This window comes from Trachurus japonicus, unplaced genomic scaffold, assembly GCF_045865225.1.
Source record: "Trachurus japonicus isolate A0001 unplaced genomic scaffold, Traja_1.0 AP030749.1".
Taxonomy (NCBI): Eukaryota; Metazoa; Chordata; class Actinopteri; order Carangiformes; family Carangidae; genus Trachurus; species Trachurus japonicus.
This window is the reverse complement of record NW_028220882.1, coordinates 615,484-641,800: the sequence shown is the minus strand read 5'-3', so window position 1 is coordinate 641,800 and position 26,317 is coordinate 615,484. Positions and strand designations below refer to the sequence as shown.

Below are 26,317 nucleotides of genomic sequence, written 5' to 3'. Positions count from 1 at the left end.
TCCACCTTGTTTGAAACAAACACAACATGTGATCCTGTCCTATTTTTTTGCCTATGTATATACAGTCTATAGTTGTTGCTTTGTGTGATTTATTCAATTTATACATTGATATGTGTAAATATCTTTCCTATAAATAGGAAAACCACCAAAGATATCAGCAAAAGTCTTTTTACTAGGGTAAGAATTTCACTTTACCATGTCCCTTCCACAACGAATAGCTTTTTATCCTTTTGTGACCATCAAACATAACTTACATCATTGCAAACATTATTTTGTGCCCTAAAAATTCATCCTATCCTAGCATGTCAGGTCACTGCACAATCTAGAGAAATACACAAAGTGGTCAGCGGGATAGAGTTCTATTACATCACATCACTGTTACGTTGTGCAGTGTAGGCTAACGACAACATGTTATAAGTCATAATAAGACCAAAAAAACAAAGAAAATGAAAAAACAACAACTAATATTTGTGATACCTGAACAGTGTTATATTAAAGCAGAAGTAAGTGATATATTTGTGTTAAAGGTGTACAGAAATGGCCGTTTGTCCTGTTTGTCGCGCCGAGTTGTCACGAGCTGCAACACGAGTTTACCCGAGTAAGGAAAATGAATTTGATTGGTCGTTATTGAGCGGGCGGGATATTCAAAGCTTGGGGCGAGGCCGAGCTCCGTGTGTGTGTGCGTGTCTCAGACGTTTGAATGACGGATTACGGATCCAATATCAGTGGCTAGTGAATCGTGTACAGGCTGACGTATAATCTGTGCGCCTGCGTTATCCAATGCGAAAAAAAAAATACACACTTTCATCCCGGATTTACTCAAAAATAGAATTTTGCACAAAGTTTGGTCTACATCGTCTGAAAGATGAGTTATCACATTAATTTTATGATCCAGAGTGGGCTCAAATTCAGTTTTCTTTTCTGTACACCTTTAATATAAGTCTTAAATAGTTCTATCTTCCGACAGCAATCACTTACATAGAGTGTTTGGACTGAAACACGGGTCTGTCAGTCACTCTGCTCTGCTCTGAGCCCAGGAGAAAACTTTTCTCGTATCCTACAGTTTTTATCCAATGAGGAGAGAGAACGGCATGAAGGGCTGTGTGTGCAGCCAAGGGACGCCGTGAATGTGGCGACGTAGGGACGAGCACTGTTATGGTGTGTTCAAGGAAACTCGTGTTTTTCCAACCTGTGAACTCGTACCAGTTCGATCTGGTACGAGTTCACGGGTCAGAAGTTACGAGTGGCCGTTATAGTGACTTTCACAGGTAAAACAGGTCGGAAAAACACGAGTGGGTTGCCTGGAACGCTACAAAGTCGTAAGTTGTGACTTGAAGCTGTAATTTACGATTTCAAAAGCCTGCCTGGAACGCAGCATTAGCCAAAACGACTGGATCGCTTACTTCTGCTTTAATATAATGTTATAAAAGTATAATATAAAAATATTTATATTAATAATACAATAATAGCCTATTCCATTGTTTTTACATTGAAATATCTTGTCAAATTGTCAATTAAAAAAAAAAAAGTTTATTACATTTACAGTTGATGTCATCAAATTATGTGTGAAACAGATGACTGAAATGTTTTCCAGATTAAAAAGTCAAAGACCACCCAATGAGCGTGAGAATGTGTGTGTGTGTGTACTGGAGCTCAGTGTGTAAAGGTTACCCAGTGCAACCTGAGCCAACATCTCGTGACAGATACAGATACCAACGTCAACGTCTGTAAAAAAAAATGCCCCTGTGTGACGAACGGCGCGACTGACCAATGGGGAACGCTCGGCGGATTCGGGCTCTGGCCAATGGGAGGCCGGCGTGGCGTTCGAATGGGGCGTGGCCTAGCGCGGTGGGCGGGAACAAGTCGTTGCCGTTGCTGTGTGATGATGATGATCCCTGAGAACTGAAGAAGCGAAGCGAAGCGAGAGAAAGAAGAAGGGAAGAAAGATGGCGAGAGGCGGCAGGAGCTTGAGAAGAGTAGCCGACTGTCTGAAGCAGCAAATACACACCAGGAACAGCGTTAGGTAAAGTATTTTAACTGTTTTACTGCACTTTAACGCTGGAAAGTGTCGAGGAAAAGGAAAACAACAACTAACAGCTGAAAACAGCCGTTGTAACGTTAACGTAACTTCACCTCCTCACTCAGCTTTGCAGCAAACAAAACAAACACGCCTATTTTAACTTTGACAAGAAATCGACTAACTAACTAACTAACTAACTAACTAACTAACTAACTAACGTGGTAACATCATATTTAGCTTTTATAAACAGTTGACAGACATTTATTTAACAAATGCATAGGAGTGAAAGCTGCTTTGTCAACAGAATATTTAATCACATGAGAGGGTTATTATATTGCACTTGTTGATCAATAGTGAATGCAGCCAACGTACTTTCTAAAACTCTTATTAACGAGTTCAGAAATGGTTGCCTGCACAGATAATGCATAATAATATGACAAAATACACATAGATATATGCAGTTGCCAGTTTTTAGGGACACTTTGATAATAATAATAATAATAATAATAATTATACAGTTTAACATAACAGTTATTACAGCCAGCCGGGAAATACACACCAGGAACAGCGTTAGGTAAAGTATTTTAACTGTTTTACTGCACTTTAACGCTGCAAAGTGTCGAGGAAAAGGAAAACTAGGCTGTAACGTAACTTCACCTCCTCACTCAGCTCAACTTAGTTCACACGCAGCAAACTAAACAAACACGCCTATTTTAACTTGAACATCGACTAACTAACGTGGTAACATCATATTTAGCTTTTATAAACAGTTGACAGACATTTAACAAATGCATAAGCATAAAGCATAAAGCTGCTTTGTCAACAGAAATGCTACTAAAGACATTTAATCACATGAGATAGATATTATTGCACTTGTTGATCAATAGTGAATGCAGCCAACGTACTTTCTAAAACGTTTATTAACGAGTTCAGAAATTGTTGGAGACTGTTGCATGCACAGATAATACATAATAATATGACAAAATAGACATAGATAAGTGAAAGCTGCTTTGTCAACAGAATATTTAATCACATGAGAGGGTTATTATTGCACTTGTTGATCAATAGTGAATGCAGCCAACGTTTATTAATGAGTTCAGAAATTGTTATAACTCGTTTAGACTGTTGCATGCACATAATAATATGACAAAATACACATAGATATACAAGTGAAAGCTGTTTTGTCAACAGAAATGCTACTAAAGACATTTAATCACTTGAGATAGTTATTATTGCACTTGTTGATCAATAGTGAATGCAACCAACAACGTACTTTCTAAAACGTTTATTAGGCAAATGAGTTCATAAATTGTTATAATAACTCGTGTAGACTGTTGCGTGCACAGATAATGCATAATAATATGACAAAATATAACAATATAGGCTAATATATGCAGTTTGCAGTTTTTAGGGACACCTAGATGATAATAATACAGTTTAACACAACAGTTCTTTGATAAATCCTGCTTCACTTATGTATATAATGTTCAGTTTGTGTTGAAACTGTAATAGAAATGTTTAGTTTCCACTTTGGTGGATGTATCATGTGTGTTGCTGTTGAACTGTGTTGCATTATACTGAATAAACTGAAAACAAGTTATGATATGATGCAATACAAGTTAGTTAGGCTAGTTGCTATTAACATTAGGCTAATGCATGTCCTAATTCAAGGTGCAAGAAAACTGGAAGTAGCCTAGCATTAACATTATCACTCACTATTAAACTAAAACAAAACTGCAAACTCATCCAAAGTACTGATGCATCATCAAGAAGAAAACTGCTGCTGTAATCTGCAAGATACAGCCTATATTATTAAATTATCATACTGTTTAGGCTATATGTTAATTTTTTGGCGTTTGAATTATAGCTGTCAGCTGTCAGCGTGCAGTGAGTTCAAAGTAGCAGAAAAACTGGAATACCGGTGTGTGTTTGACCTACATTCCTGCAGCTGCAGCCTAACCTGATCAGGGTGTTATGGATCATGGAGTTGCCATGTCAGTTTTAACATCTGGGAACAGCTGCCTGGTGTTTTACTGTGTTTCTGTCCATCACTGCACAAACATTTAAGTTGAATTTGACAGCAGCGTTGATCAACAGTTCCTTCATTAAACTTACGGGAGTTTGAAATATGTTGTTATAATTAGTTTACTGTGTGTTGGTTTTAGTCCTTTATGATGATGATGGGATGTGTAAAGTGCACACAGTGTCCTTCCTCTCTGCTCTGGAGTGGAGTGGTGCAGCTCTGTGACTGCTATAATATATAACTCTGTCAGTGTGAGGTCAATGCCAGCCCGGCCTCAGGCTCAGCTGCTGTCTCACATGTCAGGTTGTAGTGGACGCTCTCTCTCTGTCTCTGTGTCTCTGTCTCTGTGTCTCTCTGTCTGTCTCTGTGTCTCTCTGTCTCTCTGTCTCTCCGTCTCTCCGTCTCCCTGTCTCCCTGTCTCTCCGTCTCTCTGGTTGAAGTGTCAGTCCCAGAGCAGGAATGTGAAGCAGCGCGTCACGGCGAGCACAGAATAGGTTCGGTGGGTTGAAGCTCAACGACGGCGACGACAACGATGATGATGATGACATTGACATTGATATTGCTGCAGGCAGGGCGCCGAGCTGTGACATCATTTGCTAGTTAAATCTAATCTTATACCTTGAGTAGGGATGCAAATTATCGAGTAATTCATTAATCGATAGTTGATAGACCTTATCGATCGATGATCGATTAATTGATAAGCGGGGATTTTCCTGAGAACCTAAATTTAAGGGGAAAATTCCTTATGGACTTTACACTAGTAGGGTATTTGTTAATTTATTTTAAGAGCACAGCACAATGAAAATGTTTAAGTAGCACGTTATTTGGGACAGAGAGCTCTGAGGTTGAAGTCCTATCATAATGAGATGAGATGAGGTGAGAGAGCTGCGTTTCCATTACAGATTTTCGCAAAATAAAAGCGATATTTCTGAAACTTCGAAAAAGTGCAATTGCCATTTGCGGGTGTTTCCATTGAAAGGTATTTTGCGAATGAGCCGTAATGCGTCTTGCGTTTCTATGGTGACGGCACAGCAATCTCAGCTGCCGACAGCTGTTTGTTATTAACAAAGACGAAAACAGCGCTTGATTGCTGAAAGGCAAAGCCCGTGTGGCGCTGCAGCGGCCACAAATAAGGACGCACTCACACGGGCCAGTTGTTCCGTACCGTGCTGAAGCCCGAATCCCCCCCCCCCCCCCCTGTCCCCCGCTGGCCCGCACTCACACCACCTCCAACCCAAGCTGCTCAAGCACGGCTGCCTCCGTTGATATAGAGGGATTATTTGTTTACCAACACAGCGGATGTGCGCTTTAACCTGACTGCAGAAAGAACGGAGCCTTTTAACACCAGCGGTGATGAGGCGCTGTCGCGCTGACAACAATATTGTGTCCACACACCCGTACTGGTTTATGTGACTTAAGGTGACATGTCGGCGCAGGAGGAGTGGGAGCGTGGATGCGAGCCAGTCTCCTTCAACCATGCAAGGAAAAGGGGAATGGTAGGAAAGGGTTTTCTAATTTATTGAGAAACAATGCCCAGGTCAGCAATGCATGACAATAAACATGTGGTTCATTTGTCCCCTCAAGTTACATAAACCAACACAGCTTGGACACACGCGCTGTTCTCCGCGGCACCGCAACGAGCGCTTTTTTTTTCGTTTCTTTTTTTTTTTTTAAATTAAGCTCCGGTAGCGACCGGCTAAACTACGGCAGGATACTGTAAACCAGCGCGGATCCGGTGTGTTTATCAAAGCTTGTCCGCCGTGCTGAGGCACCGGGTCGGTTTGAGCTGCGTTCAGGCTGCATTACAACTCCTCAGGCAGCTCCGTGTCGGCGGCTTTTTGACTCGTTACTCACCGGTCGTCTGTGTGTTAGCGATGGTACAGCCTGAGTCCCGTATAGCTACAACAGGTAACAGTGTTGTCTCTTTTCACCTCCTCTCCCTCTCTCCCTTGTGTGCTGCAGTGCGCAGCGCTGCACACGTTTACACAGAGATCTGCTACATTATGTCGGCTTTGCTTGTTTACATTTCACAGTAAAACTCCCATTGAAAAGGAACGATTAATTGCAAGTAATTTAATTTAATCGATTAAATTCTTATCGACAATTAATCGATAGTCGATTAATTGTTTGCATCCCTAACCTTGAGAGCTGAGTAATCTCAGCTTCGTGCCGTTCTCTCTCCTCATTGGATAAAGGTTGTAGGATACAAGGAAAGTTTTCTCCTGGGCTCAGGGCAGAGCAGAGTGACTGACAGACCCGTGTTTCAGACCAAACACTCTATAGGACGAATCTCCTTGTTGTTTACAACTACTTCCGGGTAGAAAACCAGCATGAGAACAATAGTGACGGACGAGAGTTTCACTATAATTTTTCATGTCTCTATATCACCGTTTAGACTAATCTGATGTTTGTAAAGTTTATAAAACCAATGATTGGACAAACATTACTATTTCTGTGTGCACATTTATGTAATTAATCATAGTTATCATAGATAACGGTTAGCTACCTGTTTAACTTTAATAACTCAGTGACTCAATAAACGCTCCATGAAAAAATATTTTCTCCAGCGGATATCTGAGTTACAACATGACTGAGCTAACTGGAGTAGTTTCATGTCGTGTCCCACAACGGGAGGGTTTTAACAGCTGACGTCCTGATGTTAGCTTAGCTACCGTTAGCTTAGCTGCCGCCGTTAGCTTAGCTGCCGCCGTTAGCTTAGCTGCTTCTGTTAGCTTAGCTGCTTCTGTTAGCTTAGCTGCCGCCGTTAGCTTTGCTGCCGCCATTAGCTTAGCTACCGTTAGCTTAGCTACCGTTAGCTGTCCCTGTCAGCTGAGCCACTGATGCTTTCTAGACACCGTGATTCCCCCAAACTGAATAAATACAACACATAGCAACACAAAACACACACACAGAAATAGTAATGTTTCTTCAATCATTTCAGATTTGTCTAAACGGTGATAGGGCCTGAAAAATATGATATATAGCTAAACTCTCGTTAGTTACTATTGATCTCATTCAAATTACGTGCTGGTTTTCTACCTGGAAGTAGAATGTAAACAACAACGAGATTCGGTCTAGTGATTGCTGTCAGAAGATATAACTATTTAAGACTTATATTAACACAAATATATCACTTACTTCTGCTTTAATTTTGTGATTATTATTATGATCATATTTCATTTCTAGTAAGATATTCTTACTTGAAGAAACCTAAACTGTTTGTGCAAATTGTACTACGCGAATATATTCCACCTTGTTTGAAACAAACACAACATGTGATCCTGTCCTATTTATGCTTTAATCCAGTGGTTCTCAAACCTTTTTACACCAAGGACCCCTAAATTGACACAAATCAGAGCATGGACCCCCATTGGACAGACTTTTGAAGCAAATACACAAATATTTGTTATGAGACTGAAGAACATAACTTTTTTAGTCAATGTATGTTCCAATTAGGGCCAATGGCAGGAATCTTTGGAAATATTGTAGAGAAATTTCTGGAAAACAGAAAATCCTAGAAGAAACTGGTAAAACTTCTTTAAAAAAGGAAAATAAATAAATACATGTAGAAAAAGTGGTCAAATTTCAAATTATATATTTATATATAAATGTTAAAAATAATAATAATAAAAAAAAACTTTAGTTTAGTTTAGGAGTTTTGGAAAAGCGAAGTGTTTTCTCACTACATTTATGAGCCTCCGCACCGTGAAATTCTTTGACCTAAACACGAGTCTCTCCGTCACTCTGCTCTGCTGTAACCCGAGGAGAAAATTTTCCTTGTGGGATACAAGTGTTATCCAATGAGGGGAGAGAACGGCATGAAGGGCTGTGTGTGCAGCCAAGGGATGCGCGTGAATGTGGTGACGTAGCACGAGGACCAATTGATGCCTGACAAGGGCGGGGGCTGCTAACTCATGGTGCGTTCAAGGAAACTCGTACTTTGTGTTTTTCCTTCCTGTGAAGTCATACCAGTTCGATCTGGTACGAGTTCACGGGTCGGAAGTTACGAGTGGCCGTTATAGGGAACTTTCACAGACAACAGGACGGTAAAAACACGAGCTACGGGTTACCTGGAACGCTACCAAGTCGTAGTTGTGACTTGAAGCTGTAACTTACGGTTTCAAAAGCCTGCCTTGAACGCAGCATTAGCCGAAACGGCCCTGCCGCTGATATCTGCTTTAACGTGAGACTTTTTTATAACCGATTAGAAACTTCTCGTTGTCCCTTTAAAATTCTAGAAAAAACCTGGGGACCCCCTTGAACCCTCTCAAGGACCCCTGGGGGTCCCCGAACCCCACTTTGAAAACCACTGCTTTAATACACTGCACTGCTGCAGGCAGGGCGCCGAGCTGTGACATCATTTGGTAGTTAAATCTAATCTTATACCTTGAGAGCTGAGTTGTGCTGCCAAACCTGCGGCCGTGCCAGGGACACGGAGGGACACGGAGGGACACAGGTGTCCTGGACGTCCGCCAGACTCAGGAGGACGGTGACCCTGCAGACTGCTGCTGCTGCTGCTGCTGCTGCTGCTGCTGCTGCTGCTGCTGCTGCTGCTGCAGGAAACAGAGGCTTCATTTAGACTTTCATTAACTCCGGTGAAGGTTACCTACCAGGCAGATTGTAATCTTATCAACAGTCCTCTCCCATTCATGGAGTCAGAGAGGAGCTTTAACCACGATCCACTCGATCCTCCTGCTCAGGACGGGGAATTAGACTTATTAAAGCTGCAATGATTGATTAGCAGGAAGGAAATTGGCTTCTAATCTTGCAAAAAGAAACAAAAAAAAAACACAAACATGTTGTAGGTGCAGCTGATTTGCTGCTCTGTGACTAAAACTGAATAAAACAGTAGGGCTCGGACGATATGCTTTTCTTCCGATTCGATTCTTCTACGATATTGCCGATTCTCTCGATTTTTAGTCTTTAGCATTTTTAACATTTATCTGCACACAAATACTGTAGGAGCCTATAAACTAACATACTCCATTATAAAGTGAACTTAAACCCTTTTCAAAACCTGGACTCTCTGGATGTAAAAAAGGCTAATAAATGCACCTTGCACAATATTAAAAAAAAATTTGTCAAAAAAGACATCGCAATATTTATGTGAATCAATTTTTTTCTCCCACCCCTATAAAACAGACTGTTTGAATACATCACCCTGGGCTGTGGGGATTAATCACATCCTAATAACTGGAATTAATAAGAATAATAAGTCAATAAATATGAACTTTATTTACCCCCAAAGGTAAATCCATCAGTCTGGCAGCTCATCCACCATTTGCCTGAAGGCTGTAGGTGCAATAGGGCAAAAACAACTGAGGAGTAATTAATATGGGAAATAATTGCTCCTTGCAGCTCTATTGATTTATTACTTGTTTGGTTAATCAGTTGGTATTTAATTTTAGTTGATAAGTTCTCAGGCTGCAGCAGTCGTTGTGGATTTGGTGTCGTGTTGTGTTGTGTGTTTTTCCATTCAAAGAGGAAACGTCAGTGACCTTGACCTCGTTCCCTCCTGGTTTTATCTGAATGAGCAGCGCTGGTGTTCAGGTGTAGCAGCAGCCAGCGTGTGAGCGGTAGCTAGGGGTGGTGAAAAAAATCCATAATCGATTATTAATTTTCCAAAAATCGATTATTTATATTTTTCAAATTGTAATACGGAGCGGGACAAAGATTGATACAATTGAGTGGCGACAGCTTTTGATGTCGCCGCCAGCGCGGTCACGTGGTTCATGTTCCAAACTAGGCTGCCGCTGTCATGTTTTTCTATGGGACAGACAGCAGTGAGCTAAGCTTGCTTTTGAAGCATAAAGTCCGCTAGCTTAATGCTAACGTTGTATAATGTAAAACACCATAGACGGGCTAACAGAAATTAGCATCGCTACAACCATAGCAGTAAAGCTGCTAAAAGCTGTTTTAATTCTGGCTTTAGCGCTGTTAACACGTCACAACATGAGGACCAGCTGGTCTTCCTCCATAAGAATCTGGTTGCTCCAGAGCAATGATTTGATCACTGAAGTTGAAGTTACACAGCGTGCTCTGTTTTTATAACAGTAGGCTAAAGTAAAATATGTGTAAGCTGGTTGTTCCGGAGCAATATTATTTGATCACTAGTTACGTGTGTTGTGTTCTGTTTTTATGTGTACATTATCTAAAGGCTACAGTAAAATATGTGTTGCATCTGTCTTTCAAAAAAATAGACTTACTAATTTAAATCTCATTTGTGACACGTCCAAAAATACAAAGTGTCCATGATCAGTTAAAGTAACTTATTGTAACAAAAAATCCAAGAATCAAAAAATGAGCCAACAAGCAATCAACGCACAAAGAGAAAATCAATCTGTGGTTTTCAATAAATAATAATAGGCTAATAATAATTCAGCAACTGACTGACTGATAATAATCATAACAATAATCATTAATAATCGAAAATCGAATCGATAATCGTTAATAATCGAAAATCGGTCTGTAATCGAATCGAGACTTCAATAATCGTAATCGAATCGAATCGGGAAATTGGGCCAATTAACCACCCCTAGTGAGCGGCTGAGTCCAACTGGTGCACTGATCCACATTAACCCCCGACATCCTAACGAGGCCTTCCTGTCCTCGTTAAGGCTTTAATTAAAGAGGTTAAAGCAGCAGCAGCAGGTTCACTCTCACTGATGTCACTGTGTTGTTGTCAGGGGCAACAGCAGCTGTTCTCAGAGCAACATCTGGATGAACTGTGGAGCAACAGGGTTTTCAGACTAATTTATTTATTAATTAATTTCAGAATCAGAATCGTATTTATTGACCTGTATGTTGCACACTTACAAGGAACTTAACTCTGGTTTGCATAGTTCTCTGACTTGCACGTTGAAGACGTACAACAACAAGAACTGAACAAAAAGTTAAAGAATAATAAAAATAAGAATAGTACAAAAAAAGTTAAATAAAATAAGATAAATAAAGTAAAGTGAGCAGATTGTACTGCGCAGTCACATGTAAATGAAAATAGACGATGAGGTAGTGACATGAAAATAACAGATAAATGCTGGAGATATAATATTGGTACTATGAGTTATGAATGATATATATTTGTTGTATAGTTTATGTCTATAATATAAATATGAAATCTTTACATCATTTAAATTTAACCCAGAACTAAGAAACAATTTATAATCACAATATGATGTGTTCATGGACTCAGGCAGCAATACACTGTTAAATACATTCAGAGCTGCAACAGTTCATTGATTAATCAAACAATAATCGATTATTAAATTAATCGTCAACTATTTTGATAATCTAATAATAAGTTTGAGTCGGTTTACGTCGTCTGGTGGTTTGAGAAACACTGGTTGATGTTTTTAACATTTTTTAACATTTTATTGACCAAACAATAGGGCTGGGATGATATGCTTTTCTCCTGATTCGATTCTTCTACGATTTTTTGGATGGAGATTCGATTTAAATTGCGATTCTACGATATTGCAGATTCTCTCTATGATTTTTAGTCTTTAGCATTTTTAACATTTATCTGCACACAAACACTGTAGGAGCCTATAAATTAACATACTCCATTATAAAGTGAACTTAAACCCTTTTCAAAACTTGTACTCTCTGTATGTAAAAAGGCTAACAAATGCACATTGCACAATATTAAAAAAAAGTAAAAAAATAAATAAATAAATAAAAAGTTTTTAAAAAATCGATTTTTGAAAAAAAAAATCTATTTAAAAATCGTCAAAAAAGATATTGCGCTATATATATGTGAATCGATTTTTTTCTCCCACCCCTACCAAACAACTAATGAATTAAAGGACAATTCCAGGCGAATTCAACTCAGGGCTGTATTTTCCTATCATTTTAGGTCTAAAAGAATGAATCTGAAGATTTTCAGTTTAATGTCTCCTGTTTTGCGGTAGTTGCGTATGTCCGCGCATCGCCACGGCAACAATGAATGGGAGTGGATGTAAGTTCCGCTGTTTAGGCTGTTTCCAGCCCTCAAAGCCGCAATTTTTTTCCACAGACAGCATCAGATGGAGACTCAAACATGCACCAAGAAGTTTATTTACTTCAAGCAAGCCGACATGTTTGTAAAAGTCGATCTAATTCAAAGTCTCCCGGAGTCTCGCGCAAGCCCGAAGTTGCAGTGCTGGTGTATTCAGGCGCAGTCGGAGCTACCGCTTGTGTCATAAACACAGGAATATCAACTCTTTACTTGCTTGAAGTGTACATTTTTTTCCACATACAGCGTCAGGTGGCTACTCAAAGATGCGCCGAGAAGTTTTTTTTCCTTGAAGCAAGTCAAGAGTTGATATTCCTGTGTTTATGACACAAACGGTAGCTTTTCCCACTGCTCCTGAACACACCGAGCACGGCAACTGGGTCTCGCGCGAGACTCCGGGAGACTTTGAATTAGATCTAGTTTTACAAACATGTCGGCTTGCTTGAAGTAAATAAACTTCTCGGTGCATGTTTGAGTCTCCATCTGACGCTGTCTGTGGCTTTGAGGGCTGGAAACAGCCTAAACAGCAGAACTTACATCCACTCCCATTCATTGCTGCCGTGGCGATGCGCGGACAGACGCAGCTACCGCAAAACAGGAGCAATTAAACTGAAAATCTTTAGATTCATTCTTTTAGACCTAAAATGATATGAAAATACACCCTCGAGTTGAATTCGCCTGGAATTGTCCTTTAATGGTTTAAATAATCAACAGATTAATGGATAATGAAGATAATGTTTAGTTTCAGCTCTAGACTCATCAGAGACAGAGTCAGACTGATTCTCTACAGCAACACTGACCTGTCCTGTGCCGGTGCAGCTGGTCTCCATGGTGACGGCGTGACGGCGTTGTGTGTTCTGTGATCACCAGGTATCTGTCGTCATGTGGGATCCTGATGACGCGGCCGCCCGCCCCTCTGAGCGTGACCTCGCCGGCCGGCGGCGCCGTGATGCCGGCGCGCAGCTTCTTCAACCTGGCCGACTCCTTCTCCAAGAGGAAGGAGTACTCGGAGAGACGCATCATCGGGTGAGTCCACATGCACAGCTGACACGGAGGACATGTTTGTTTCACTCTTTTCTGTCTATCTCCAGAACATTAAAGCCCCAGTGTGTAACTTATTTGGCTTTTTATGATCAAAAATCAAATCTGTCCTTCATGAATCCGTATTTCACTGAAGTGGAATCACAGCCGCATACAAATGAAAGCTTTCTGGTTCCTTAGAATGAGTGGTAACACTTTACTTGAATAGGTTTTCATAAGATTGACATAACAGCTGTCATAAACATCAATGAATACTTATGACATTAAGTGTCATTCGGTAAGTTATGTCACTTTTGATGCAAAGTTGACATTGTTTGAGATGTTTTTGTTCTGGCAACTTGACATAAAGACAATTTAAACTGTCATAGCAGACCTAATGGACAAACTTTAAAAATGATGTCAAGTTCTCATAACAAAAACATCTCAAACAATGTCAACTTTGCATCAAAAGTGACATAACTTACCGAATGACACTTAAAGTGAAATTCCGGCGTAAGTGTAAACCATGGTCAAACACACCGTAACACCGAGTTAGACCCCCCCTCGAGAGATCAATTTGCCCGACCGCTACATTCACGAGATCCACCAACTTCAGCAAATACCGCAATATCGCCACACACGGCGCTGTCCGGATCCACTGTCTGACCGCAACCAAAACGCCACCATTTGCCCAAAATAATGCTCAGAACTGCACCAAATGTCATCAATAGTACACACAGGGTCCCAGCACGTAGTACGAGTTGTCAAACATCTGCTAGCTTTGCCTGTTTTCTTTAGCAAGGAGATGCAACTCAACTCACCTACTTCTCCTCCGGGAGCCGCTCGTTGGTGAGGAAGCCCTGACGAGTCGATCACCGAGTGCACCGGAGTTCCGCAGCTCAATCAACAATTACCTCGTGGAAATACAATCAGAGTTTTTTTTTTTTTATCTTGCATATCACTTTATAACTATTATTATCGAGTGCTGGCCACGATATAGGCGCAAATGAGCATTTTTAAGAGCTGCGGAACTCCGGTGCACTCGGTGATCGACTCGTCAGGGCTTCCTCACCAACGAGCGGCTCCCGGAGGAGAAGTAGGTGAGTTGAGTTGCATCTCCTTGCTAAAGAAAACAGGCCAACCGGATGTCATTTTACTCCACCAGAGAAAGACGGTAAAACAATACCACATCATTGTCAGACCACTTGTTTATCCTGTTACATGCAGCGTCTGTTGTCTGTCTGACGTCTGCCCCATTTCACCTGAATGCAACATCAAGAATACGTTCAGATATGCAACCGCACCGCTAGATGGGGGGAATTCCTACGTACTATACCTTTAAATGATAGCGACGTAATTATTTTTTTATTGAAAGCGAGACACTTCAGCCTTCAGTTCATTGACATCCAGACGGTTGTTGCTCTGTTCAGGCCTCCAGACTCTAACCCGAAAACTTGAGACAGTACAAGTAAATATTTCATCTACTTGCGCACGTGTGCAACCAGTACATTTGCAGTTATAGTTTGAGTTTTTTGGTGATGAAACGTGGACGGGACGACTCGTAGAATCTGTAATCTGACATCTCAGGTGTCAGACCGATGTATGGGAGGATCATGGATGAAAAGGAAATGTGCTTTGAAATTTGCTTTGTGAGTTGATGTATGGTGTACGCTACTAAAATCTTAAATTAGGGTTAAACAAAGTTAGTCTGGACTCAGTCCTGCTGTTGTATGATCACCATTATCAGAAAATCGGCCGTAGATGAGATAAATAATGCGCAGATTAGCATCAACGCATTTTACACAAGCTAAGACTAAGACATGGGATCATATCATATGGAAAGTTTGTTACTGCAGGAAAACAAGACAAAAAACCTCTGTCATTGCAGACTGAAACTGTTTTCACACCAGGCCAGTGGGGCATTTCTGTAAAACATGTATATACAGTGGCGTAAATATCGACGGTGCAACCGGTGCAGCTGCACCGGGGCCCAGGCGCCGTCAGGGGCCCATGAAGGAAGAGAGAGAGAGAGAGAAAACAGCTGTCCAGAATTGCCACAGGCCCCTGTTTTTGTGAATGGCATAGCTCGACGCGGGTCGGTATAAGGTAACGCTGAGTGGCTGGTATGGGAGGAGGAAATTATCATTTATCCAATCACCTTGATACCTGTCAGTCAAGATGAGCGGCGGTTTGAGCCCAGCTCAGGGCAGGCTGGTGTTGATATGGAGCTGCTGTCCGTGGTGCTTAAGCGCTGGTTTGCAGGGTGAGTTTGTGGCCAGTCACCTGTAACTGGGGTTGCCACGAGAACTGATACCTCTACATGCTGACACGCAAAAAATACGCCAGTACCTGCATTTTTTCTCGGCGGACCGTGTCGATCCCTGTCGGGACTGACGCGGACAGAATACGCACGTGAGTCTGAGCAGCGCGAGGTCTCGGTGCGGCTGCAGTCGAGCTCGCGGTCCGTGTATGTGAAAGCAGCCGGACCTCGAGCCTTCTGCTCAGTGTGCGCCACAAGTTTGAGCTCATGTAAACATGACAACGTGCCACACGTCTTTCTCTCGTCAGTTGTCATGATGGAAACATGACGCTCTGACAGTGGTGCAGCGTTTGGATCATAACACATCCATGGTTTGGACCAGAGAAAAAACAAACGTGTGTGAATGTAATACATATGGGCTGCAAAATGAAACAATGTGTCATTTTTGCACCAGTTTGTGTAGCAGTTCTCTCAAGTGGCTGTGTGCGTGTCCGTGTGTGTGTGTCCGTGTGTGTGTGTGTGTGTGTGTGTGTGTGTGTGTGTGTGTGTGTGTGTGCGTGCGCGCTTGTGTTTAGGGCAACAGGTATAGGGCACAAAAAAAATATTTGCACCGGGGCCCATCACCATGATGTTACGCCACTGTGTATATAATATATTTTGTATCATAGTCTGAGCCTTTATTCCTTTCTCCCTAATCCCCAAGAGCTCAAATAACAGTTCTGTAGTGTCTAAAAAGAAGTTTATAATAATTTTCTGTGTGTTTCCAACAAATGTAGGTGAGTTATTTTCTGTTTTTTATATCTTTATATCATATATCTTTTTCTACATCCTCTCTCTGAAGGGTTAATGTGTCAGAGAGAGGATTAGACTTCACATGAACTTCAGACTGTGTGAGATTAGTGTGAGACGAGTCTCTGACACTGACCGGTATCAACAGGAGTCATCACAACACAGTCGGCTGTGCATGAGGGCCCTGACACTGCTGTCACTACCAGTATATCCCATAATAATAATAGTTTATTGATGGTGCACAATCACAGAAACCCCAAAGCAACATACAGCTTATTAAGGGATGCATGAAAACTATCAGTTCACATCATTATCAGCCAAAATACACGGACAAGTCTGATATATGACAGTTTTTGTTGATTATTTCCTAAGATTTTTTTCTCATTTTCAGTCCGTTTGCCCCTTAAGTTGATTTGAAACATTAATAATAATGCTAATAATAATACATTTTATTTGTTGGCACCTTTCAGGGCACTCAAGGTCGCCTTACACAACATACATAACAGAAAACATTAGAACAGTACAGTAGCAAAATATACAAATGGCAAACAAGGAGAACATACAAATAGCAAAATAAATGTACAAGTAATAAACACACAGAACAGAATGAACATGAATGTTGATTGTTGAGTAATAGAATGATAAGGCAGAGCTCTAAAGTTATATAGATTCATCTCTACTCTACTAGTACATCTGTGGATAGAAACTATTAAAGATGTTATTGGTTATCTATCACAGGAAGTTACCGTGCCTCCCTAACGACAACCATTAATCTGTATTATTTAAAGTAGAAAACCATCCCAGTAGAAGCGCAGCAGTGTGTGTGTGTGTGTGTGTGTGTGTGAGTTTCCAGAGTGACGCACTAGATGTCCCGTCCCGTGTCCCGGCCAGAGGTCATCATCACTAAATCTGCTGCTATGAATAGAGCCGAGTGGCAGCCGCGCCGTCTCAGCTGGACGCATTCACTTACATAACAGCCTCTCATTCATTACTTTTTATTCCTCTCTATACTCTGAAGGTTTTGTTTGTTTGAGGGGATTGTTGATATATCATTCATAGAGCTGCCTTTTCTGCTGCCTAATCTGCCTTTTCACGGACAGCCATCAAAGAATGGAACAAGCTGCCTGAAACCCTGAAAAGCAGATCAAACTATTTAAATTCATTTCAGTCATTTTATGAGAAACGGTTAAACAAATTGCAACAGAAGCAAACTCATCTGGTTTTGTATCCTCAACATGTCCTGAGTGAGGGAAAAAAAGCCCCGAAGAATCCCACTAGGGGAAAGTTTAGAAAAACACCCAAACATATCCCATTTATACGCATATAAAAAATGTTTTTCACGTGAATAGGGTAAAATTTTTAACCTTTAGATATCTCCATGAAAATTACTGAGTTGATTACTTACATTAAGACAAACAAAAAATGTATTACAAGTTTTTTTGAAATTCTTTGTTAACATGAGCAAATTTGCATAAATTTGCATAAATTCCACCGTTTGGACGGCACATGTTTATATGAAGTTGCTGTGGTGGTACCGGCATGAAAACTGGAATGAGTTGACTCCATCGGTCAACCGACAAGTTGACCACTTTAAATTTCAAGATGACTGCAATTTTTCAAGACAGCCACATCCTTAGTAGAGCAGCCAGCCGGCCAACCTCCGTCGTCATCCCGGGAGAAAAGACGATCGCTAATTAACTTACCCGCAGGTTTTTAAAGGTTTACCGCCGCGTAGTTACATTCTTTTTAGGAGATAAATGCTGGTCTCATTCATGAAATGTAACAATTGTCGCATTAATTTGTTTGAATTAAAAGTGAAGCTTCATGTGTTTTGGAAGCAGCACTGCCTGGGGGATCTGTAGCCTATACAGAAATCACCACATTTACATCAATAAATAAATGTTTTACAATGAACCAATCAGTCTGCATTAAATTTTATTTTATTTTATTAAGTTAACATGGTTTTGAATAGAGGATTTGTGGCAAAAGCTCCTCACGTCTGCTTATGTGAAAGCCAGCAGAGACGACTGATGACGTATGTGTCTTTTAAAAAAAATGTATCTTAGTATTTCTAAATGCACCCAATCCATGAAATTATCTTAAAAACCTTATGGAATATGAACTATGGGATTCTAAAATGTTTTATATATATTCTGTATCTTGTAAGACTTAGCTTTTCTCTCCATTGATCATATAGGATAGGGTAGGTACACCTCTCTCAGGTGTGTTGCACTTGATCTGGTCTTTTTAGATGTGGAAACTGTTTTTTTCCTTTTCTTTTTTGTATTGTCAGAATCACATTGATCAGAAGTGGGTCACCAGCAGCGTTGCGTTGTGTCGTGTTATGTCACCATCACTGACCTTCAGCTGCTTCCTGACGTGCAGCCCTGCAGCTCCTCCGTGTGTGTGTGTGTGTGTGTGTGTGTGTGTGTGTGTGTGTGTGTGTGTTTAGGACTCATGGTTCTCTCCCCCGCTCCCTGACTCTCCAGGTATTCCATGCAGGAGATCTATGACGTGGTCGCCGGCGTGGAAAACTACAAACACTTTGTCCCCTGGTGCAAGAAGTCTGACGTGGTGTTCAAGAGGTCTGGGTTCAGCAAGGCCAAGCTGGCCGTGGGCTTCCCCCCCGTGATGGAGAACTACACCTCCCTGGTCACCACCGTGCGCCCCCACCTGGTCAAGGTAACACCTGCACCCACAACCGTCCTGAAGCCTCCACATCCACTGTTTCAAGGTCGTTGATCCAAATGTGACCCGTTCCATCAAAAGAAGTCGCAACGTTCAATTTTTAGATAATCAGCTGATAACGTGGAAAACCCATAGAAAATCAAAAAACATTTTTTACCCTAATTTCAAAGCAATGACATTCAAAAACAATCTCCCAAAGTTTCACAGTCTAGATAATTGAGAAAAGGCAGGTAGGTAAATGATGATTAAAGTTGACTTGCAACTTAAACCCTCTGAAAATGAGTGTTGCTTCGGTGCAAAACTTGAAATATCTCCTGAACCGTTCATGATAGAGACGAGCTGTAAACTGCATCTGAATCGCGGGATTCTCCGCTTTCTGTCATTGAATGGTGCCTCTATGACGAGAAGGGACGGGTACAGAAACAGATGCTAAACCGAGTAGCATCGACGCTAACAGAGCGTAGCATCGACGCTAACAGAGCGTAGCATCGATGCTAAACCGAACGTAGCAACGATGCTAAACCGAACGTAGCAACGATGCTAGCCCGAACGTACACGCTTGCACATGTTTTACAAAACGTCAACAAAACATGACAACTTCTGAACCGTTTATGACAGAGACGAGCTGTAAACAGCATCTGAATTGTGAGATTCCCTGCTTTCCGAGGGTCATTGAATGGCGTCTCCATGACAACAAGGGGCCGTAAAGGGTGCGTGTAATCACGTGGTACAGGAACAGATGCCAGAGTCACCGGCAAAAACTTTAACTGCAGTTTTCTCAGGTTTTAGAACAGAATAAGAGAGTAGGAGAACGTAATTCAAATGGCCACATCTAGAAAACCATCAAATGTATGACTCTGACTGGGGAATCATTTTAAAGCTTATTTTCTAATCTTTCCATTGATACCAAAATCTCAACATTGAAATTTGGGTCACTGTGACTCATTTTGATGGATCAGGTCACAAATGATCAAAGTCACAATCACCAAACTGTTGACTGGACCAACTCAGTGAGAGTCCATGAGGAATCTTTAAAGGATAATTAGCGTTTTTTTTCCTATCTGGACCTTATTTCTAGCATAAAATCCGATCATTTCCTCCCCCAGATAACTTTGGTGTCATTACAAGTGGTTGTGATGAAATGAGCTCCAGCCGAGAGGCGCGTATATCCGTATAATGGAGTCTACAGGGCAGCAGAATGCAGCCTCTAAATAACACATTATCTGCAGAGAAACTCCTTCATTTCACCAATATTTAGTTCTGATAGGCTAGTGCTATTCCCCTCTGAGTCCGGGGTTAGCTGTTATCAACATCCGGGGTCTGTAGGGTGACCTGCTGACCTTCTCTGCTACAACTTGTATTGATTAGATTAGCTCTAAAATAAATGTAGAACTATATGATTTCAGCTAACTGTAGTCTTCATCCTTCCTGTTGGTTTCCCTTCATGGTTTCATACCTGAACAGTTTGATATTAAAAACCTGAACATGTTGAACCTGAAAACATCTGGGATTTCCCCCCGGATGTAGAAAATGCAGTGTAACAGAGAGCTGAGTCAGTGTTTCCTAACTGTGTCGTCAGGCTTCCTGCTCGGAGGGGAAACTCTTCAACCACCTGGAGACGGTCTGGCGCTTCAGCCCCGGTCTCCCTGGTTACCCTCGCACCTGCACCGTGGACTTCTCTGTGAGTGGAGGAAACACTTCTCTGTCTCTGTCACATGACCAATGACCACAGCTGCTCAACATCAACCGGTCACGTCCTGATGTAAAAAAACAAAACTCAAGATCCTCAAAAAAAACTACTTAAGTAATGTAATGAAGTACATCTACTCCTTTAATTGGAATAATAATAATAATAATACATTTTATTTATACAGTGCTTTCAGAGCATTAGGGCCACATTGACAAATAAAAAAAATCACAAACTTCGAGAATAAAGTTGTAAATTTATGACTTTATTCTCGCAATGTTACGACTTTATTCTCGTAAATGTACGACTTAATTCTCGTAAATTTACGACTTTATTCTCGTAATGTTATGACTTTTTTCTCGTATTATATGTACGACTTAATTCTCGTAAATTTACGACTTTATTCTCGTAATGTTATGACTTTTTTCTCGTATTATATGTACGACTTAATTCTCGTAAATTTACGACTTTATTCTCGTAATGTTATGACTTTTTTCTCGTATTATATGTACGACTTAATTCTCGTAAATTTACGACTTTATTCTCGTAAATTTATGACTTTATTCTCATAATATTATGACTTTTTTCTCGTATTAAATGTACGACTTTATTCTCGTGAATTTATGACTTTATTCTCGTAAATTTACGACTTTATTCTCATAATGTTATGACTTTTTTCTCGTATTAAATGTACGACTTTATTCTCGTAAATTTACAACTTTATTCTCGTAAATTTACGACTTTATTCTCATAATGTTATGACTTTTTTCTCGTATTAAATGTACGACTTTATTCTCGTGAATTTATGACTTTATTCTCGTAAATTTACGACTTTATTCTCGTAAATTTACAACTTTATTCTCATAATGTTATGACTTTTTTCTCGTATTAAATGTACGACTTTATTCTCGTGAATTTATGACTTTATTCTCGTAAATTTACGACTTTATTCTCGTAATGTTATGACTTTTTTCTCGTATTAAATGTACGACTTAATTCTCGTAAATTTACGACTTTATTCTCGTAAATTTATGACTTTATTCTCATAATATTATGACTTTTTTCTCGTATTAAATGTACGACTTTATTCTCGTGAATTTATGACTTTATTCTCGTAAATTTATGACTTTATTCTTGCAATTTTATGACTTTTTTCTCGTATTAAATGTACGACTTTATTCTTGTAAATTTACAACTTTATTCTCGCAATGTTATGACTTTTTTCTCATATTAGGCTAAATGTACGACTTTATTCTCGTGAATTTACGACTTTATTCTCGTAAATTTACAACTTTATTCTCGTAAATTTACGACTTTATTCTCGTAAATTTACAACTTTATTCTCATAATGTTATGACTTTTTTCTCGTATTAAATGTACGACTTAATTCTCGTAAATTTACGACTTTATTCTTGCAATTTTATGACTTTTTTCTCGTATTAAATGTACGACTTTATTCTCGTATTAAATGTACGACTTTATTCTCGTAAATTTATGACTTTATTCTTGCAATTTTATGACTTTTTTCTCGTATGACATGTACGACTTTATTCTCGTAAATTTATGACTTTATTCTCAAAGTCTGTGTTTTTTTTTCTCTCAATATGGCCCTAATACTTTGTCGTACTTTTACAGCTCTTAAAGACGCTTTACATAAAACCAAGTACAGAGGAAATGAAATACAAAAAAATACATACGTAAGTGCTTAGTGCAGAGAGAAAGAAAGAAAAATAAATGAAAAGTACATAGAAGGACAAACAATGTGAGATCTGTTAGAGATCTGTTTCTGCTCACTGGGTCAGAACTGATCGATTATCTAAGCAATATATCACGACAGGCCGTGGTATATGCTCATTATACCACGGCTAAGGGGCGTTCTTACCGCCTTAGAGTGGCATAATGAATGAGCATATACCACGGACTGGAGTGATTTATTGCTTTTATAAAACGGTTACCAATAATGACAATATGAAAGAGGGATACACAATCCATTTCATGTAGTTTTATTCAACCAGAAATACATATTATCCAATAAAAAACTAGTCCCTTGTCTCCAGACGTTAGCTCCAAGTTAGCTCTGCATCTGGTCTTTTCCTCTGTCACTGCTCAGTCCCCTCTACCGTTGTTAACCCTCTGGAGGTCAAAGTTCACCTTCAACATGTCAATTACACTACTTTACTACATTTTTTAACATCGTAAAAACATCGACTGTCTTTTGCTACCGACTGCAACAGTCCGTTGTCATGGATACATGACAACAACTTCCATCCATACCAGTCATACGTTGCCTGAGGCGGAGTGATAGCCTACACTGTGATAAGGCTTTAGAATAGTAGCTACAGTGGTATATGCTCAATATACCACGGTTAACAACCAATCAGATCGCCGGATTTCACCTTTCTGTTTTATAACTGGATTTAGAAATCCCTGGTTTATCCGTACAGGATTATGTAATCTGTCTCTACTTTTATCCCAGTTGTTAAAAGCTCAGGTGGACGGGACCAGTCTGATCCAGATACAGACTATTCAGGATTAACAAAGTCATGGATCAATAATTGTCTGAAACCAAGAATTAATCCCATATTGAAAACATCAGTATGTCAAAGTGTGTGTATGAGGTCTCCTGTCTCTTGTCTCCATGTGCTGCTTCTTTCACGTGTCTGAGTTTGGCTCTTTGTCTGTTCACCCAGATCTCCTTTGAGTTCCGCTCGCTGCTCCACTCTCAGCTGGCTCACGTCTTCTTCGACGAGGTGGTGAAGCAGATGGTGTCGGCGTTCGAGCGCCGAGCCTCCAAGGTCTACGGCGCCGAGACCGCCATCCCCCGAGAGCTGATGTTCCACGAGGTCCACCACACGTAGCCCCGCCCCCTGCTGCAACGCACACACACACACACACACACACACACACACACACACACAGACACACAGACACACACACAGGGCCGTTGCTAGGAGATCTGGGCCCCCTTAAAGAATACTAAAGTGGGCCCCTCCCCCTAACTTTTCCTTTTTTTTCTTAGACTACTGTTATGTATTATCGTTTTTTATTTAGCCTTCTTTGTTTTGATGCTAATGCAGCATTACACTGCAAAAACTCAAGAATCTTAGCAAGAATATTTGTCTTATTTCTAGTCAAAATGTCATTTCTAGTCAAAACAAATCTCATTCTACTTAAAATAAGACTCATCATATTAAAAAGCAGCTTGTTTTTAGACACTTTTTACTCCTTTCAAGCAGATTTTCACTTGGAATAAGTAGAAAAAATCTGATAGTGGAGCAAGTTTTTCTTACAAGCACAAAAAACTTACTTTCACTGGCAGATTTTTCTATTTATTGTGAATTTAAGTGAAAATGATCTAAAAACAAGTTAATTTTTAGGTGATGAGTCTTATTTTAAGTGGAAAGAGATTAGTTTTGACTAGAAATGAGACATTTGGACAAGAAATAAGACAAATATTCTTGGAAAGATGTTGAGTTTTTACAGTGTACTATGAGTATTAGTCAGGGTCTTACGCAGAATAATTCAGTCATACAGAGATTAGACTACTGGGGTTTTTTATGGGCCCCACTGGGCGCTGGGCCCCTAGAGTTATCATCACCTTTCTCCCCTATACAACGGCCCTGCACACACACACACACACACACACACACACACACAGACACACACACACAGACACACACAGACGCCCGATGCCAACACCAGAGGAAGGAGATGGAGAGTAGAGACTGGGGATGTCACGATTATCATCAGAGAAATAATCACAGTGCCCACAACAAGTTTCCCAACGAACGTTTTGCATTTCCGGTGGAATTTTACGTTTAAACGTTTCCGTGGTTTTCAGTCGTTGTCGTCATAGTTACGGTAAACGCATCGGATCTATTAACGCTGGCTTTTACAGTTCCATTGTTAAAAAAAGCTGGTGTGATGATCCATGCGTTTTACAGATTTGCATTGGGGGGAAAAAACAAACGAAAAAAAATCCATGCATTTACCTCGACTACCGAAACCATGGAAACGTGAACATAAAATTCCACCGGAAGAGCAGAACCGGCTTAGGTTTTTGACGTTCGGAAAAAGGTGGATTACGATTATCATGATTGCATCAATTAAAATCAAATATAGTGAAAATATAACTACATTACTAATTATTTCCACAAAGTATCTATTAAAATATGACCAGTTATTAAGTGATCGAAATATATAAGTCATTAATTAATTGTCTCTATCTATACCAAATGTTTAAGTTAATTTTAATCTTTTTTTTTTATTATTACAAATGACACTGACTCTAGCATTTAAATTCCTCCCAATTCAATGTTACGTATGGACCAGTATCTGAGCATTTACCTTTACTTTGGTGCCACATCTGCCGATACGGTTCTGACATAATCTTTTTTTGGACGGTGACGGTATTTAGGAATCTTTACGATTAATTAATTGTGGCGTTTAATACCACATTAACTGTGAAAACAAGTAATGGTGACATCCCTAGTAGAGAGAACACCTGAGTTCAACTGAATGTTCATGTCAGTGCCTTTTATTTAAACCTGTGAACCTGCGCTGACCTTTACTTTGAAAAGACGGCACGGCACGGCACCCTTCAAAATAAAACACCCGTTTATGGAGAGTGTATACATAACATGGACCAGATGTAGTTAATGACAGCGACACCACGCAACTATCTCATCACTGATCGATCATTATATTGATTAATTGATCAGTTATTTTGGTCTGAAAACGACCATGACAGATGAGGAATGTCTTCAAGAGTCAGAAAACCTCTGAATATTCAGTTTCTACACAACGAAGGGAGAAAAAACACGTTCTGTGCAGAGTCTGAGGTGAAGCTTCTGGATGTTGTCAAGGAGATAACAGACTGAATGTAATAATAATAATTAGCTGAGAGGATCAGACAGGAAGCAGAGAGCTGAGAGGAGCTCCTGCTTTTCATTATTGACCCGTTAAAGAGTTCGTTCACACGGAAACGGTCAGAACAGAAAACCCTGCACTGCAGAAACTCAAAACACCAAGAATATTTGTCTTATTTCTAGGCAAAACAATCTCATTCTACTTAAAATAAGACTCATCACATTTAAAAGCAGCTTGTTTTTAGATAATTTTCACTTGTTTCAAACTAATTTTCACTTAAAATAAGTAGAAAAATCTGATAGTGGAGCAAGTTTTTCTTATTACAAGCACAAAAAAAGATTTTTCTACTTATTTCAAGTGAAAATTAGTTTGAAACACAGGAAAATGATCTAAAAACAAGTTAATTTTTAGGTGATGAGTCTTATTTAAAGTGGAAAGAGATTAGTTTTGACTAGAAATGAGTCTCATAAGACAAATATTCTTGGAAATATTTTGAGTTTTTGCAGTGTGAAGTGGCGTTGTTCCGTTCTCACTTTTTATTCCGCGTTTAGACGAGCGTTTCTAGGGTGGAAATCCGCGTGCACACGGCGACGCAAAAGTCTGTGGAATTGAATGTTGTAGCACGCCAGGCGCCGAGGTGGCAGTGTCACTTTTTTGCGTTTTCAAGCCCCCAGGGCCTCAGACTTTGATGATGATGATGACGATGATGTGATGACACAGTCGGCTGCACCAATCGCTGTACGACCAGGGTCCAATACAAACACACTAAGAAACCTTGATGATGGTCTGTGACGAAGGGCACAACGCAACAACTCAGACCAGATCTGATCTGACTGCACCAGACTGTTCAGGTTCTGCTCAGGTATCTAGTAGAAACTAAACCAGGTGTGACTTCAGACTCCCCATCAAACATTAACCAGTGTAAATGTCAATGTGTTGTTGTTAGGGATACATTACTTTTTTTTTTT

General features: G+C 40.1%; 1 protein-coding gene across 1 annotated transcript; it reads left to right on the top strand.

Annotated features, from left to right (window-relative positions):
• Positions 1-1,905: 1,905 nt before the first annotated feature.
• Positions 1,906-23,377, top strand: coq10b (coenzyme Q10B). The gene is made up of 5 exons (XM_085772662.1): positions 1,906-2,023; positions 12,907-13,062; positions 18,595-18,787; positions 20,373-20,474; positions 23,171-23,377. Exons 1-5 carry the CDS (start codon positions 1,947-1,949, stop codon positions 23,336-23,338), a joined length of 696 nt encoding a protein of 231 aa, XP_085628788.1. The 5' UTR covers positions 1,906-1,946; the 3' UTR covers positions 23,339-23,377.
• Positions 23,378-26,317: the final 2,940 nt, after the last annotated feature.

What these genes read in the sequence shown, in the direction of transcription:
- coq10b (XM_085772662.1), top strand. Translation starts at nt 1,947, where the DNA reads ATGGCGAGAGGCGGCAGGAGCTTGAGAAGAGTAGCCGACTGTCTGAAG. An exon ending in CACACCAGGAACAGCGTTAG is followed by an intron (nt 2,024 to 12,906) that starts GTAAAGTATTTT and finishes TGTGATCACCAG; the next exon opens with GTATCTGTCGTCATGTGGGA. An exon ending in CCTGCACCGTGGACTTCTCT is followed by an intron (nt 20,475 to 23,170) that starts GTGAGTGGAGGA and finishes CTGTTCACCCAG; the next exon opens with ATCTCCTTTGAGTTCCGCTC.